Below are 16843 nucleotides of genomic sequence, written 5' to 3'. Positions count from 1 at the left end.
CAAATAGGGTGCAATAACTATTTGAACCTACATTTTAAGAAAGAGATGGAGTAGCACTAGCTGTGCCTGCATCATTTATAAGATACCACAAGTCCATACTTTTTTTCCATCTCTATTTGTACCTATATCCTTTCCAATGAGAGACTAGGATGCAGTACTATCTATGCCTGCATAATTTAAATAGAGACAGCACTATTTCTGCTTACATCTTTTATAGGGTGAGACTGCAAAATAGTACTATTTTTGCTTAAATGATTTATTGAGGTGTCAGCACTATACTAGTTGTACCTGTATTATTTTCAGCGAGAAACAAGCAGGCCATGTATTCTGTGCCTTAATTCACAGAGGAAAAAAAAACAAAAAACACGGAGACATTATTAATTTGCCTGGGGTCTGAGAGGTAATAATACTATTTGTAGTATTTATAGGGAGAGATAAGGAGGCAATACTATCTGTACCAATATTATTTACTAAGAGATGGGGCAGTAGCGCTATCTGTGCCTAAATCACTTACAGTGAAAGATCAGCTGTGAGCGGTCTGTTGAACATTTTCTATAATAATAGAGGCACTAACATTGTTTGTACTAGCATTACTTACTGTGAGATACAGTAAGGCAGTACTATCTGTGCCTATATTGAAATGGGGCAGCAGCACTGTATCTACATCAATGGGCAGTAATGTGTGTCAATCATTTTCTATAATAGAGGCACTAACATTGTTTGTGCTTACATCACTTACTGTGAGATACAGGAAGGTAGTACTATCTGTGCCTATATTATTTACTCTGAGAGATAGGGCATCAACACTATCTGTGCCTACATCACTTACAGTACAGTGAAAGATCGGTGGGTAGTACTGTGTGTGTCGATCATTTGCTATAATAGCGGCATGAACATTCTTTGTACTTGCATTACTTACTGTGAGATACAAGAAGGCAGTACTATCTGTGCCTGGATAAAATTACAGGGAAACACAGAAAGGTAGTACTATATGTGTTTTCAAGATTTTCTGTTGCAGACAGAGGCAGCCTGTTCTGTACCCATCTCTTACTACTGGGGATGAGAGAGGGGCAATATTATTTACAGGGAGACATATGGAAGCACTAGTACTATCTGTGCCTATATTTACAGGTAGAACTAGGAAGGTACTACTATGTGGGCCTTCAAGATTTATAAGCAGTGTTGTTGTGAATATATTTGAATTAGATTCCAGTTTGGGGCTCCCTCTTGTGGTCAGTGCTCGTAGTGTAGTTGACTTGCTGAATGGGAACCAGCCAGCTGAGGAGGATTGGCAATCAGGCCATTCGGATTGGGTCTATATAACGGAGTAGTTTTCTCCTGTCCTTGCCGGTGCTCAATGTATCTCCTGTGTGCTAAAGGACATTCTGAAAATCAGCTCTTTTCTCTGGGTCTACTAGAACTTCTCTCAGATAAGTTGGTCTTTGTACCTCTGCTTATTGTTTCCACGTTCTTGTTATTTTTGCCTGTGTGGAGTTCTTGGTGGAGTTGGATCATTCCCTGCTGGGAGTATCTGTGTACCTTGCTCCATGTTCTATGTATTGTGTTTTGTCATGCTTGGTACAAAATTCAGTCCCTTCTCTATATATGTGTTTTTCTTGTATCCCAGTAACACCAGAGTACTGATATAGTAGGGGGGGGGGGGAGCCTGTGTAGGCTCAGTATTTTTCCATATCAGGCCTGCTGGTATTTACTAGGGTTTTTACGGCTGCAGTCAGTGCTCTTTCCTATCCTTTCCTATGCAGATAGTTTGAGCCTCATCTTTACGGAAACTGTTCTCTAGCTACGTATTATGTTTTCCTATATCACTGTAGTCTTTATATATGGGGGGCTATGTCTTTGGGGACTGCTCCGAGGCAGGTTAGCTTTTCTAATATTTCTCGCTGTAAGAATATTTAGTTCTCCGGCTGTGTCGAAGCGACTAGGTAATCGTAGGCTCGTCCCACGGCTACTTCTAGCTGTGTGTCAGTATTAGGTCTGCAGTCCATTAAGGTTCCAGCCATTCTGGTTATTTTTTGGGGTTTCCGAGGTTTTTGTCCTTTTTCTGATCCTCCTCAGTAACTGAATCCTAACACAGTGTTATGTGAGCATATAGTATCACAGTGGAGCACATAGGGGCAGTACTATCTGTAACTAGATCATTTCTGTGAGATAGGAGTCAGTTAAAAAAAAAAAAAAGAGACAGGAATACAGTACTATCTGCACCTATATTGTCAGCCTCTAGCAGTATACATGACTCCTCTTGTGACAATGTAGCCAGGCTGAAGTCATGTAGCAGCAGAGGCTTATGCCGCATTATTCTCTGTGCAAGGGATGGAATGGGGACAATGTGACCTTTATTAACCATCTGAACTGTCATCATCACCGCAGGTATAAAACTAATGACCAAGTAAGCAGACCTCTACAAAGTATGACAGCAACGTACAAAGCACGTCATCCTGTGCCAGGAAAGAAAGGAAAAGATCGGCCTTATAAAATTCAGCAGCGGAGATTAAAAAGGGACATTACTAGAAATCATGCAGAGTTTATCGACCTAGAAACCATGGTGCTGGCTTTAGGTTAAATTGGGTGACAATATTGCAGACACTGAGGGGGCAAACCTGTGCCATAGATAGGGGCCAAACAGAGCCTCAAAACGTATGCGATTATCCACATAAAATAAAAAAGGCACTATTCTAGCACAAAAGAGTGGAGCATAAATATCAAGCTTCAGTTGACTTTTCTTTACAACTTTGCTGTATAGACTGGAGCAGGGTCAGCGGAGTCATCTCATGATTAGACTGGGGATAGTGGTCTCATTTTATACGTATTAGATGGCAGAGTCAGGTCATGATTTGGAGGATAAGTCAGGAGAAGGATAGTCATCTCATTATTAGAGGGCAGAGGCATCACATTAGGGTGAATTACCGTGATTAGGTTATTAGTAGGATCCCCAGTAACAGCAAGGTCATCTCATCGTTAGAAGGCATCTAACCAGCAGGGTACAGTGTAAGGATAGCTACCGGACAATCGGGGCTGAAGGAAATAGCATAGCCCACTGATCACCAGGGGAGAACAAGACCAGCAGAGTGTCTGTGATCATTAGAGGGTTGGCGGCAGCAACAGTATAGCCCTTTCATTAGAGGGGGTGCAGGACCAGCAAAGCCCTCTGATCATCAGTGGGTGCAAGGCCAGCATAGCCCTATGATCATTGGGAGGGCAGCAGTGGCATAGCCCTTTGAACAGCAGGGGGGACACAGCAACAGCCTAGCCCTCTAATCATTTGGGGGGTAGGGGCAGGAGCAGCATAACCCCCTCATGATTGGGGGAAAAGGAGCATAGCCCTTTCATCATTAGGGGGGTAGGAGCTGCACCGTACTCATCATCGGGGGGAGGGGGGGTTTAGAGCAGCATAGTCCTTTCATCATTGGGGAGGGGGGGGTAGGAGCTACATATCCCTCATCATCGGGGGGAGGGGGAGGCACAGCATAGCCTTCTGATCATAGGAGGGGTGGCAGGAGCATCATAGCCCCTCTGATCATCAGGGGGTAAGTGGGGGGATACCAGCAGCATAGCATTCTAATCATTCAGGTGGGGGTGGGACAAGACCAGTGTTACCCTCTAATCATCAGGGGGGCAGGAGCTGCATAGCCCTGTGATGGGCAAAAGCAGCATAGCCATCATCAGGAGGGGCAGGCTCCCCAGCACACACAGCATAGCCTTCTCCATTGGGAGGCAAGAGCAGCATAGCCATCATCAGGAGGTGCAGGCTCCCCAGCACATGCAGCATAGCCCTTTCCATTGGGAGGGGGGGAGCAGCATAGCCATCATCAGGAGGTGCAGGCTCCCCAGCACCTGCAGCATAGCCCTTTCCATTGGGAGGGGGGAACAGCATAGCCCTCTCATCAGAGAGGGCTATGCTGCTCCTGACCCACTGATAATCAGGAGTGTAGAGAATGCAATGGCTGCTCTATTGTGCTGCCGGAGTTTGTATAGTTGCACCCCCCCCAGACATCTCAGGCTTTGTATGCAGCTGATCTGCCGCTCTGTCGTCTCTGGGGGGTTGAACTGTACTCTATCCCCCCATGAAGCGGTTTGGACACTTTCTGACCACTGACTCCCATTCACTACATTTGCCATAAAGCACACGCTGTAATTACATGACAGTCCCTTTAATGGTGACATACACAATCCACAATAGCAAAAATCATTCACGTTTGTTTTATTGATGATTTCAAAGAAACAAAAAAAAAAAAAAAAAAAAGAAGAAGAAAGTTAGACAGCTGTCAAAAAGGTCTAGCTATGGTGAAAACCAGAGGAGCCAAAAAGCCCCCAGGTGGAAGCAGCTTACTGCCGGGGATTTCAGAGGCGTTTACCATCAGCTCCTCCAACACTGAACTGGTTAAAGCTTTTGTGTGGACCCGTAAACCTCCGAACTAGCAGTGACCGCGCGTGCTGTGCTAGTCATGTGATTGACGGTCTTAAAATATAGATTTCTATTTACACGTATATATTAACTGCGACGAACGCCCTCTATTTAGTCTTAAACTGAGGAGGTAAACCCGGGGTTTATCAAAGCGGGAGTATAAAATTGTACAAACTAAAGTCTGGGTGCGGATTACGGACTTGGCTTAAAACGCTTACAGGAGATAAAGGGACAACATTGCTGCTTTATTCTAAAACAGCGCCCCCACTTGTACATAGGAAGTTTCCGGTATTGCAGTCTTATTTAAATGAATAAGGCTGAGATGCAATACCAGGAATTAGTATGGCTTTGTTTCCAAAAGGAAGAAGCCATGTTTTGGATTTTCTATTTTTAACCCCTAAATACCTAAATTCACAGATTTTACTGAAAAGACAGTTTTTACCTAAAAATTAGAAAAATTACCAATAAACATAGATCAGTCTTTGGCTAAAATGATCATCAGTTTCTAAGAAATCTGGTGTTGTCACCCGGCGCCCCCACCGGTCAGCTGTTACCGAGACTCCCGACCATTTCTAGGTACATCAGCTCTGCTCTCATTTACTTCAATAAGAGCTGAGCTGCAGTACTCGTGCTCGGCCACTAAGCAGTGAACGGCGCTGTAGCATTGCAACTCTACATCCCCTGATCGGCAGGGGGTGCCAGGTGTCAGATGCCCACCGATCCCATACAGATGACCACCCTAAGGACAGGTCAATATCTTACCCATTAATGGCAAATCCGCCTAGTTATGTGTCCGTATGATGCCTGGCTAGGCTATATGGCTTTGGAGAGCTGGATAACAACCCCATAGGGCAGCCATATTGGTACAACAACCTGAAAGGGGCGATGTAAGGACCCATAATTATGGGGGTTGGGGGGGTGTGGAATTTTAAAAGGTATATTTCTTCAAGAGGGTGATAAGTGCCAACACTGTCAAATTTAGGATTTTCAAAAAAGAAAAAAAAATCTAAACTATATATTATTTATAGTGCTATGATTCTTCTAGGAGCGGGGATTAGGCCTCAGCCTGCTCTCGGCACCAGTAGTCACGTCTGCTGCCCCCTTACTGCACGGCCACCGTGGTAAACTTTGCCTATTCCCGCTCTATGCATTTAAAGTCAACATAAAAAAAAAAAAAAAATACAATTCTTAAGCAGCAACATCTCCTCTTGCCGAAACGAGGAACAGTCTAAAAAAAACAAAAAACAAAATAAACAAAAAAAATAAAATAAACTCTGCTCTTCGTCCTTAAAAGTCCAAAACCAGTTCACAAATTGCACTTTTGCCTCGTGGCAGCCGTGTGCAGGACTGTTATTTGGCATCGCTGGAGGTGTCGTCCTCTGCCCGGCCGCGGTTACTCTCCGATTTGGCGCCGTTGTATAGAGAGTCCTGTGTGTCCAGGTAGTCATTTTCAGTGATCTCTGTGATGGTCAGGGTCTCCGGTCGTTTCAGCTCGCTGGCTTCTGCCGGTTCGTCCTCGAAATTTCTCAGGACCAGGGGATATTTGGTGTTGGTGGCGGTGTTCTCCAGGAAGGCGATGTTGCTTTCCTCGTATTTGGGCAGGGGCTCTCCATCCTCCAGGCGCTTGGCGTACAGCTTGCAGTTATCCGAGGCGCTTTTTACGGCTTTCTCCAAGATTTCTTTCTCAACCAGACGAAGCTTGACAGCCATGGCGGCATGTAACGACAGGCCGCCGCCGTCCAGAAGATGCTTATCATCCTGGGGAAAAATACAGACATCAATGAAAGGTCTCAGAAGGAGTACAAGCGATAACCCAACTGTGAGACCCCCAACAGTGAAAGGGCAACTGTGAGACCCCCAACAGTGAAAGGGCAACTGTGAGACCCCCAACAGTGAAAGGGCAACTGTGAGACCCCCAACAGTGAAAGGGCAACTGTGAGACCCCCAACAGTGAAAGGGCAACTGTGAGACCCCCAACAGTGAAAGGGCAACTGTGAGACCCCCCCCAACTGTGAAAGGGCAGCTTTGGAATGTACTGTTCCTCAGTTATTCCTCATGGTAATGCATGAATAATTCACTATTAATTCCAGTTCTTCTTAAAAGGGAACCAGTCACCAGATTTTGGCCTTCTAAAACTAAAACTAGCATCTTAAGCAGTGCCTGTGCTGCATTCTATAAAAAGGAGCATGTTACCCCCCCCTTCCCCATATACCCCACAAATACCTTTATATATAGTCTCCCGCCCGTTGTGTAAATTGTCCGGTCCAACGGGCGTCCTAATCTGTGCCTCCTGTCCCTCTGTTCACCCTCCTCCTGTGCCGATTGACATGGATGACGCCTCGGATGCCATCCATATAGGTGGGCAAAATCTACATATTCCTGGTTCGTGCCCTTCGCTCTGTCCTGTTGCGGGCAGAGCCAAAAACATAGATGCGCCTGTGCAAACTGAGATTTTGCATGGTGATCCAGATGATGTCGCCCGCTTCATCCACATCGCTGGGCAAAATCTTGCGCAGAGAACTTGTCGGTTCTCACAGGCGCACACCTGTGTTTTTGGCTCTGCCCTCAACGGGACAGAGCGAGTTGCGGCTGCACAAGCTGGAAATGTGGAGATTTTGCCCGCCTAAGTGGATGGCATACGAGGCGTCATCCATGTCAATTGGCACAGGACGAGGCCGATAGAAGGGACAGGAGGCACAGATTAGGACGCCCATCGGACTGGACAATTTACAAACAGGGCGGGAGATTTTATAAAGGTATTTTTTTAAGTCTACAGGAAGGGGGGGGGGGAAGAGAGGGTAACGTGCACCGGCAGGGAATGCAGCACAAGGGCTGCTAGTTTTAGTTTAGACGGCCAAGATCTGGTAACAGGTTCCCTTTAACCATTGATACTGTAGGTGGTGACCAGACAGTAACATACAGTGTATAGACATGCCCATGTCAAGGAGAATGGTCACTGTACTGGTAAGATCAAAGTCTGCCCTGAGCAGGATCGATTAACCATTAGCTGATCTCCCCGGCACCTGTCCATGATCCACTAAACCCTTTATAAGAGATCAAGAGAGCGCGCTCTGCAAAACTCTACCTTGAATGGCGCGAAAGTGTGCATGCTCCACATCTGCTCCATTCATTGTCTATGGGACTGCCGGAAAAAAAGTCGAGCCGTCCCATAGACCATGAATGGAGTTATGGAAAGATTAGTCTGGGAACATCTGTTTATTCCGCAGATTTACTTATAAGGGCGAATTCAGACACTGTTGTGGATCTAACTCATGTAATAGTTTACAGTGCCGGGCACATGAGGAGGGTGAACGTAAAAATACAAGGACGACGTATGAAAAGATCCGGTGGAACTAATGAGAAGTCTTCCAGAGCGGGAAGCCCCTTCTATGTGGTCAGTGGCAGACATGACCCCCTGTGATCGGACTCTACCTCCACTGTAGATCTGTAGGTCTTCAGCAGGAGGGACGCCCGCGCCTCCAGGAAGGTCCACAGCTTAATCTCATTGTCCCAGCTGACTGGAAACTCGTTATTCCCCAAGGTGAAGATCTTATCGATCGCGTGGTCTCCGATTAAATGTTCTTTTAACTCCTCTGTAAAGACGTAAAAAGGTCAGTGATGAGATCTCCTGCCCAGTGCACGGCGGCCCAGCTCACGAGGGATGACGTGTGCGACGCCGTAGTACCACTAATCCCAGCATAGCCAAAATGTAAGATTGATCACACTGGAAAACTTGTCATCTGTTCATGTGTCCTGCAGCATCACTAAATAGATCGCCATTGGCAATACAGACCAGCTGGTGTTTGTGTCCCAAGAGGTAGACCCCCAATATCTGCAGCATCAGTAAGACCACCACTTCTAGTACTGTAGGTCCGTGTATATCTATATCTTACCTTCACTCATACAGAAGACTCGCAGGAAAGCCAGAAGCTGAGCAGATATCGGAGGCTCGGTGATGTGCAAAGCGAACACGCTAGACCTGTGCATGGAGAGAACGGAGCATTAGCACCAACACCGTCCAGAGTGATTTGCCTTTAATAAGAATCCAAGACCCCCTGTGCGCACAGACACTGCCTGCACTCCGTACATACCCCAACACCTCGGCATTAAGAAAAAAATGTTAAGTGCAATAAGGTCTCATCAGGATATAAAAGTATGGTGGAGGGGGGGGGAGGGGGGTTATGTCAGGAATGAGCTCACCTGGTGCGTTTGTGTATGACAACTACTATAGCAAGTGTTTTCAGGCTCCAAAATTAAATGTAAAGTAGAAGCCAAATCAACGAAGGGTGGTTTAATGTCAACACGTTTCGTAGTCAGACTCCTTCAGGACAACCACGTGGCGTTCCTGAGGAAGGAGTCTGGCTCATACATGTTGACATTAAACCACCCTTCATCTATCAGAAGAGACAGCCGAAGAAACCCTAGATCTTAGGTGACAGGCTCTTCCACAACTACAAATCGGCAGGAAAACTTTCAGGATGGTCAACACCACTTGAGGCAGAGGGAGTCCCAAAGACACACACACACGAGGCAGCGGGGGGCCAAAAGACACACACACACACACACACACACGAGGCAGAGGGGGGCCCCAAAGACACACACACACACGAGGCAGAGGGGGGCCCAAAGACACAACACACACACACACACACGCACACACACACGCACACACACACGAGGCAGAGGGGGGCCCCAAAGACACACACACACACACACGAGGCAGAGGGGGGCCCCAAAGACACACACACACACACACACACACACACACACACACACACACACACGAGGCAGAGGGGGGCCCAAAGACACAACACACACGAGGCAGAGGGGGGCCCAAAGACACAACACACACACACACGAGGCAGAGGGGGGCCCAAAGACACACACACACACACGAGGCAGAGGGGGCCCAAAGACACACACACACACACACACACACACAAGGCAGAGGGGGGCGGGCACAAAGACACAGGCACACATGAGGTGGAGGGGGGCCCAAAGACATGCGCACACACAGCGGACCCAAAGACACACACGGCGGAAAGGAGAGACACAGAGACACACACACACACACCGGATTTCAACACAGGTAGGCAGGTACTGAAGAAGAATTAAATGTAGACCCTCCCAGACCACATTTAGCATTTCAGTGCCCCCCTGCACTCCTGTACTCTCTGCCATTCTTACTAGAGGTCTGCACAGGACACTATGGTGACCCATGTTTCACTCGCGGCTCCTACATTCTGACGACCGGTAACTACATTGAAGGAACTGGGAGTTGCCTTTTTATTTTGCGCTCTTTGCTTCCCGTCCAGCGAGAGAGAGGTAGATCAAGCGCTATCATGGATGGGGAGGGAGGGGGGGGGGGGGGTCGTGGTAAAGCAGATTGTGGGTGGTCCTACAATCAGGGTATTGTTAGAAGACCACCACGCAAAAGGAGTAGCAAGCGATGATTGGTACCAAGTGACACACAGCTCTGTTACATCTGTATGTGTAGGATGAATGTGATGCGGCAGATGGCAAACCCACACCACTCTGCCCTGCAGGTGCTGATGTACTTACGTAGGTATGCCAGCCCGTGCCAGGACTTCGGCCTTCATGGCATACAGCCGGTCGCTCTTGCTGACCCCCAGCTTGATCTTCACCCGGTCGTGAGCATTATTCTCAAAGAAGAATCCGTTGTGGATGACAAACTCTGCGTTGGACCGAGTGCCGTAAAAAATGTAAATCTGGATTTGGACAGACAGAATGGGAGACGAGTCAGGATTAAAAAAAGATACAGTACAAAAAAGGGTAAAGCGAGACCTCTGCGGGTTTAATGGAGGCTCAGCTCTGTTTATCTGACTGCGATAGCAAACAACAAGTTATCTGCCTCCCACCCCATAAAAGATATCGTGCGCGGTATGTGACCATTCGCTCCATAGATGGCGTCTCGGGGACACACAGACGGGTGCCCCCACTGCCCAGCACTCAGCCCGCACGCTCACAGCCTCCCATCAAGGCTCAGATTACCGAGAAAATACAGACTTAAAGGGGAAATCCACCAAAAGGAGATATTAGGTCGTGACTGAAGACAAGAGGAAGGTTGTATGGATCTGAAATGAATGAGTGCCCTGAGTGGCTGTCACTTCCCTTCCCCCACCCTTCTCCGCACAGTGGCCATTCTTAGGTAATGCAGCTCCGCCGCATTTTAATTTAAAGGGGTTGTCCACTACTTTTCCATTGATGGCCTATCCTTAGGATAGGTCATCAATGTCTGATCAGCCGTAGTCCAACACCCAGCACCCTCGCCGATCAGCTGTTCTTAGGCCCAGCGGCGGCAGCAGGAAATGCTTAATTTTGGCGCTGCTCCATCTTCTGTTAGCGGCCGCGGCCAGGTAAGGCATAGCCGCCATCCCATCTCATATGGATGTGCAGTACCTGGCCACAGCCGTTAGAAGACGGAGCAGCGCTGGAACTGAGCATTTCCGGCTGCCGCCAGTGTGACCAAGCAAAGCTGATTGGTGGGGGTACTGGGTGTCAGACCTTAGCAGATCAGACAATGACCCATCCTAAAGATAGACCATGTAAAAGCAGTGGACAACCCCTTTAGAAGGATATGAGCTGTAGCCACTACATGGATGGAGCTGTGGTGTCCTTTCTGTATGTTTTTTTTTTTTTTAATTTGGAGGTCATCAATTGGGGTCCCGGATGTTGGACCCCCACCAAACTCGTTATGAAAGTAATGGACGACCCCTTTTTAAAAAAGGGCATTCTCATGTTTTTCCCAATCACCGGGGGAGCTGCTGCCATTGAGAACAGGAGTTTTGAGAAGCCGTGCGAGAATGGTGCAGCTCCTCCTCAGTACTCCTATGGGAGTGCACAGGACCAGACGAACTTGAGACTGCCCCTTTAAGAACCTTATACAGAGGGGGGTATAATGCAGAGTGGGTTACCAATAAGTAATGGTGGTCGCTCTAATGATAGACGCTCTGAGCGGATGTAGCCTTCAGCTACAAACCCGCCATGCGGCTGCTGAGAGTCAGCGCTTACCTGCTCGCCTTCCTTAAATTCCTGCAACGCCACGCACTCGCACCGGTCATCCTCCAAATTATAACCGGTAGTTATCTAAGCAAGAGGAGAAGTAATGAATAAAGATTTCGTCTCATTAGATCGCATTTTACCTGAAGCAAGATTGTCTCTTTAGACGGCATAAAACATTAATGAAAATCATTCAACGTGCGACTCTGTTCCACCTGACGTGACAGGTTTGGAGCTGAATATTTTATGAAACCTACTGGGGGGGAAAATCACAAACGTGGCGGATTTAGAAAAAAGAAAAAGCTTGGGACTCTCGGTCGACACCTGCCTTATAGAGACCGGTTGGAGGGAAGAATTATAAAAAAAAAAAAAAAGGCAGAGTTTTAATGGAGTTCTCCAATTTTGACAATACGTTGAGACCATTGGACAAACTGATCATTGAGTATCCAGTTTCCCTGCAGCGCCTCAGCAGGTCAAATAAGGTATTACACACTACCAACCCAGATTGGGTAATACAGGAATGTTTGGGTCCTCCAGAACAAGAGTAACTCTTTATAACCTTTTTTTTGCTTTGGCAAAGGGACAAAGTGCCAGAACAGAGGAACCCCCCTCCCCGTCTATTAAAAGGGTCCCATTTTTTTTTTTATTCATTGATCACTTAAAAAAAAAAAAAAAAAAATGTAGTGCAGGGCACTATTAAGCATGACTTTCCCTGCAAAAATAGACTGGAAAGTTGTACCCCACTGACTGAGGAAGGGGCTATAGTATGGATTTGGGACTCCACATCAAAGAACTCCCCAAGTGTGGCCCTATTCACTTTATGGGGAATGTTCTGCAGCGCCCAACACATCCGGGTGACTAAAGCTGCTGTAATGGGGTCTTGTCCGTTGACATCTGGCTGCCTGGTCTTGTTATGCAGGAGCTTTGGAAAGCTGGGTGTGCATGGCGTCTGACCAACTCCGTAATCAGTCACTTACTAGGCCGTTGGTGTGATTACACATGTCCCATAGAGGAATCAGCGCCAAGGTAACCCGAGATCCATCCTCGGTTGGAATCTGATTCTGTCGCGTCATGACGGATGATACAGCCCACCTGCAGCCAAGAAAAAGACCCCCCGCAGGAGCGCATATGAAGTCATACGTATTTTATGATGGGGACGGACGGCAGAGAGCTCCGGCAATAAAATGCAGAATTTACAAATCGCTATAGGCAGCTGATAAGACACCGGGGGCGATGTGCTACTTTGTAGTTATCCCTGCGAGTACAGTCCATAAATAAAATACATCGCTGATTGATGGAAGCGTCGTCCGGGGGCCGGAGGATCATCGATTTTAATAGAGCGTTTCAATAAAACATACGACATGAGAAATACTGCACGGTCAACCATTCTGTCACTTCCCAAACACATAATTGGCTTCTAATCAATAAGAAAAGTAACTGGTAATTATTTTTGTTCTTTTTAATTTGTTTTTTTTTTTTTTTTAAAAACAAAAAAAAAAAAAAAAAAAAAAAGGGGTGTGATGTAAAAGAAAGGGAAATATAATCTCTCTTGCTGCAGTGGTTCAATAAGCAAATATATAAAACTTATGGGCCCCTTCTTATCCTCCTCACCTACCCCATGTGGATTCACAGCTATACTGCTTAGAGATATAGATATTATAATATATATATATATATATATATATATATATATATATATATATATATATATATATATATATATATATATATATATATATATATATATATATATATATATATATATATATATATATATATATATATATATATATATATATATATATATATATATATATATATATATATATATATATATATATATATATATATATATATATATATATATATATATATATACATACATACATAACTGAGCAGTATAACTGTGAATTCAACATTAGGGTGAAATAAACCCACACTAGAAAACAGCAATTAGATAGATAGATAGATATCTATCTATCTATCTCTATCTAATTGCTGTTTTCTAGTGTGGGTTTATTTCACCCCAATGTTGAATTCACAGTTATACTGCTCAGTAATGTATAGTGTCCCAATTGCTGTTTTCTAGGGAGAGAGGGTTTTATTTCACAGCTATACTGCTCAGCATAGTGTCCTAATTGCTGTTTTCTAGTGAGGGTTTTATTTATTTCACCCCAGTATTGCATTGACCGCTATACTGCTCAGTAATTATGTGTATTGTCAGTAGATGGTAGCATATATGACCATACACATAATTACTGAGAAGTATAGCTGTGAATTCAGCACTGGTGCAAAATAAAACCCTAAGTAGAAGGTGGTCGCATATAATAAGGGTTTTATTTTGTCCCAGTGCTGAATTCACAGCTACACTGCTCAATAATTCTGTATATTGTCTTTATTGCTGCTTTCTAGTAAGTGTTTTATCCCACCCAGGGCTGCACTGCTCATTAATGCACTAATCTTTTTTACATGCTGCTATCTTCACAAAGGATTTTATCTCACAAGAGTGCTGAATACATAGCAATACTGCAATATGTTCTTTATGCTGCCATTTTCTGGTATATGTTTTATCACACCCCAAAGCTAGATTCACAGCTACACTGCTCAGAATTGCTTTATAACGTCCTTCATGCCCAGGGCTCCGGCACATGTGCTATAAGGTTGGGAGAGCAGGACTCTTGCATATCTGTGTATATAGGCGACATTAGAGCAGCAGTTCACACACAGAGTCGACTGAAAATTGAAGACAGCACGCCCACAGGGAAGAACTGCAGGAAACAAGTAATGTAATGACCCATACAGTGAGGTTCCTCGTGTACACACAGAGATTACTATGAAAAGTCACCTGGATTGCCGACATGTACGCTGTAAAAATGTATTGCTGGAGTTGTGATCGCCACAACTACTACTCTAAATACTGTGCTCAGCTCACTATATGCTGCAGGGGGGTATAGTGCCCAGATATCGAAATACCATGACATGACCAGATCATTATATCACAAGTCTTGCTGTAAATGTAGGAAAAAAAAAAAAATAAAAAGGAACTAGAAAAGTAATAATTCCAAAATAAACCAACCTGTAGTCATCGAACGTGAAGGCATCCTTTAGGGGCAGCTTACTAGCATTGGGATGGGTCTGAGGTTCCAAAAAAAAGAAAGAAAAAAAAGAAGAAGTGAAGAGAAAAACGTCACAAATTGCTAAGCAAAATTTCATAATTTAGCTTCCTAACAAGAGCCAAATGAAACAGGAGGTGCCCAGAAATGTTACGCAGGGATCATCGTGCTATTATGTTCTCATATATCAATGTCAACTTAATTTGTTGTGCCCAGCAGGTCCCATTAATCTGCGTCTCCGGATCCTGAGACAGAACTCGCAGGCAGCGCAAATTTAACAATATAAGGTGGACGCTATGGACAGCGAAGCGGCCATCATTTATACATGTCAGCGAGGAAGCAAGAATTAATTAGGCATTTCAGCTTACGCTCTCTAAACAAATGCAGACAATTTTTTTTCCCCCTTCCTTCCTCATAAAAATGTTAAAATTTTCCATTTCACACTATATCAGACACCAAGGAACCGTTCTGAAAGTCAAAACCAGGAGGAGTTACCAATGGGGGCCAGATCCCATTCTTCAGAGACCCATTGGTAAATGAAACCCGTTGCCAGATTGGTTGAGAAGACATCACGCATATCAATGGTTATGACTTCGGAGTCATTTTTTGGTGACCATAATCCTGGATATTATGTGATCCCCAAATAGTGGTTGGAGCCAACAGCGCCTTGTACGCCCGGCCCACCCTTCAGTTTAGGACATCCATTATACATTTAGGCAGATCTGCACAGTGCATGTACAGGGCAGGCTCAGCACCTGAGCCCGATCCATACAGCACAGGTGCCAGCTGTGAAATACAGATGGCACCCAAGTCTAACCGCTGCTGCCAGTGTTAAGGAAGTTTGGGGGGGGAAATGATTGTATGGTGTCAATAGCATTGTCTGGGGACCTATTGCCCCCAAAAGTTCATATACTTGGGAAATCAATCTACTTTATCATGTCAAATTTATTTTACATCACATTGAATAGGAAAAAAAAAAAAAAAAAAAAAATTGAAATTTCAAAATTAATTAATTTTAGTTTTAATAAAAAATTACAATTTTTAATTTTATGAAATGTTTTTTAGTATTTAATTTACTACTACTAATAAATTTAGGTTTTTTATAAAATTAGAAAAAATGAAATATATTTGGTTTATTTTTAGTATTTAATCATTAATTTACCAATAAAATAAATAAGATTTTATTGATGGTAAATTAAATATATTTTTTTAATTTATAAAAAAAAAAAAAAAAAAAAAAAAAAAAAAATTTACTTTACTATAAGATTTAATATTTTATTGATAATAAAAAAAAATTTTTTTTTATTATTATTATTATTATTATTATTATTATTATTATTATTATTATTATTATTATTATTATTATTGTTGGCCTGTATAGCCCCAGAGGGCGCACATGCACACAATGCCGCCCTGCATATAGAGCCCGATTTTCCCCCTTACACAATTATTCCTATATGTCGGTGGTAGGCTACAGTCAGAGGTTAGTAGATCAGTTCCCCCAAATCACTGATGAGGGGGACCACGTGGTATAATGCATCTGTGGTGGGTTCCCTCAGAAATAAATCCGGGGTAGGTTGCATTGTGAGATATCTCAGACCTCTCCACATCGGCAGCGTTCGGTGCATCAGCCCGATAGTCCGTGTTCCAGCCTTTGATGGTGGCCGCGGCGCTCTTGTTACGCTGCAGAATGTAATCAAACACTTGTGCCTGGCGGAGAGGAGACGCGAGTGTGCGGGGAGGCCTCCCACCACTGTTAATGAAGCCCCCGTGTCGTCCCCGGTTTTGCTTCTGATGCATTAGCATCTGGAGTGCGAGGTAATTCATCATCCCTCACTGTAATGCGCTCGCTGGCACCGGGTGCAGGACAGTAGGGGATGAGGCAAAAGTGGCTCCAACTATAAATCAATTATAAAACAAAAGCCTGAGCTCACTGAGCAATCTGAGGAAAATTATACACTGCAAGACCGCCAATTGGGTGGGAGATCGTGGAGTCTTCTCCCACCCCGTTCTTGCCACCATGCTAGAACCCTTTCATTCCCACCTCTTATAGCGGCAGCTCTCAGATTATCCTCTCAGAAGATTTAACCCATTAGTGTCACATGAAGTCCTTGTCCTATCAGGGCATAAAATAGCCAGAGGCCAACATGTCATACCTCCCTGATACCAGATGGACAGAGGAAAGACTGGAGGGGATGGTGAAAGTCATACAATCCAACCGCACATCTAAAGGTCAGGTGGCTGCCGTAAGCCTGTACATTTATGTTGTGGAGAGATCCATCAGTAT

At 44.7% G+C, this 16843-nt stretch overlaps 1 protein-coding gene and 1 long non-coding RNA gene across 2 annotated transcripts in view; one reads left to right on the top strand and one right to left on the bottom strand.

Moving 5' to 3' along the window:
* LOC142257500 (uncharacterized) overlaps positions 1 to 16843 on the top strand; it is a 183093-nt gene that overhangs the window by 149921 nt on the left and 16329 nt on the right. The window lies entirely within an intron of this gene.
* The window catches only part of SETD3 (SET domain containing 3, actin N3(tau)-histidine methyltransferase), a 34406-nt gene continuing 21728 nt past the window's right edge, over positions 4166 to 16843 (bottom strand). Inside the window, exons 8-14 of the mRNA XM_075329640.1 lie at positions 14520 to 14578; positions 12421 to 12535; positions 11456 to 11530; positions 9986 to 10152; positions 8317 to 8402; positions 7856 to 8016; positions 4166 to 6181 (exon numbers count right to left, since the gene is read on the bottom strand). Coding sequence (XP_075185755.1) covers positions 5774 to 6181; positions 7856 to 8016; positions 8317 to 8402; positions 9986 to 10152; positions 11456 to 11530; positions 12421 to 12535; positions 14520 to 14578 — 1071 coding nt within the window. The 3' untranslated portion in view covers positions 4166 to 5773. The remainder of the gene's footprint in view (positions 6182 to 7855; positions 8017 to 8316; positions 8403 to 9985; positions 10153 to 11455; positions 11531 to 12420; positions 12536 to 14519; positions 14579 to 16843) is intronic.

Source organism: Anomaloglossus baeobatrachus, chromosome 12, assembly GCF_048569485.1.
Source record: "Anomaloglossus baeobatrachus isolate aAnoBae1 chromosome 12, aAnoBae1.hap1, whole genome shotgun sequence".
Lineage (NCBI taxonomy): Eukaryota > Metazoa > Chordata > Amphibia > Anura > Aromobatidae > Anomaloglossus > Anomaloglossus baeobatrachus.
The sequence above is the reverse complement of the archived record's forward strand: the minus strand, read 5'-3'. Positions and strand labels throughout refer to the sequence as shown.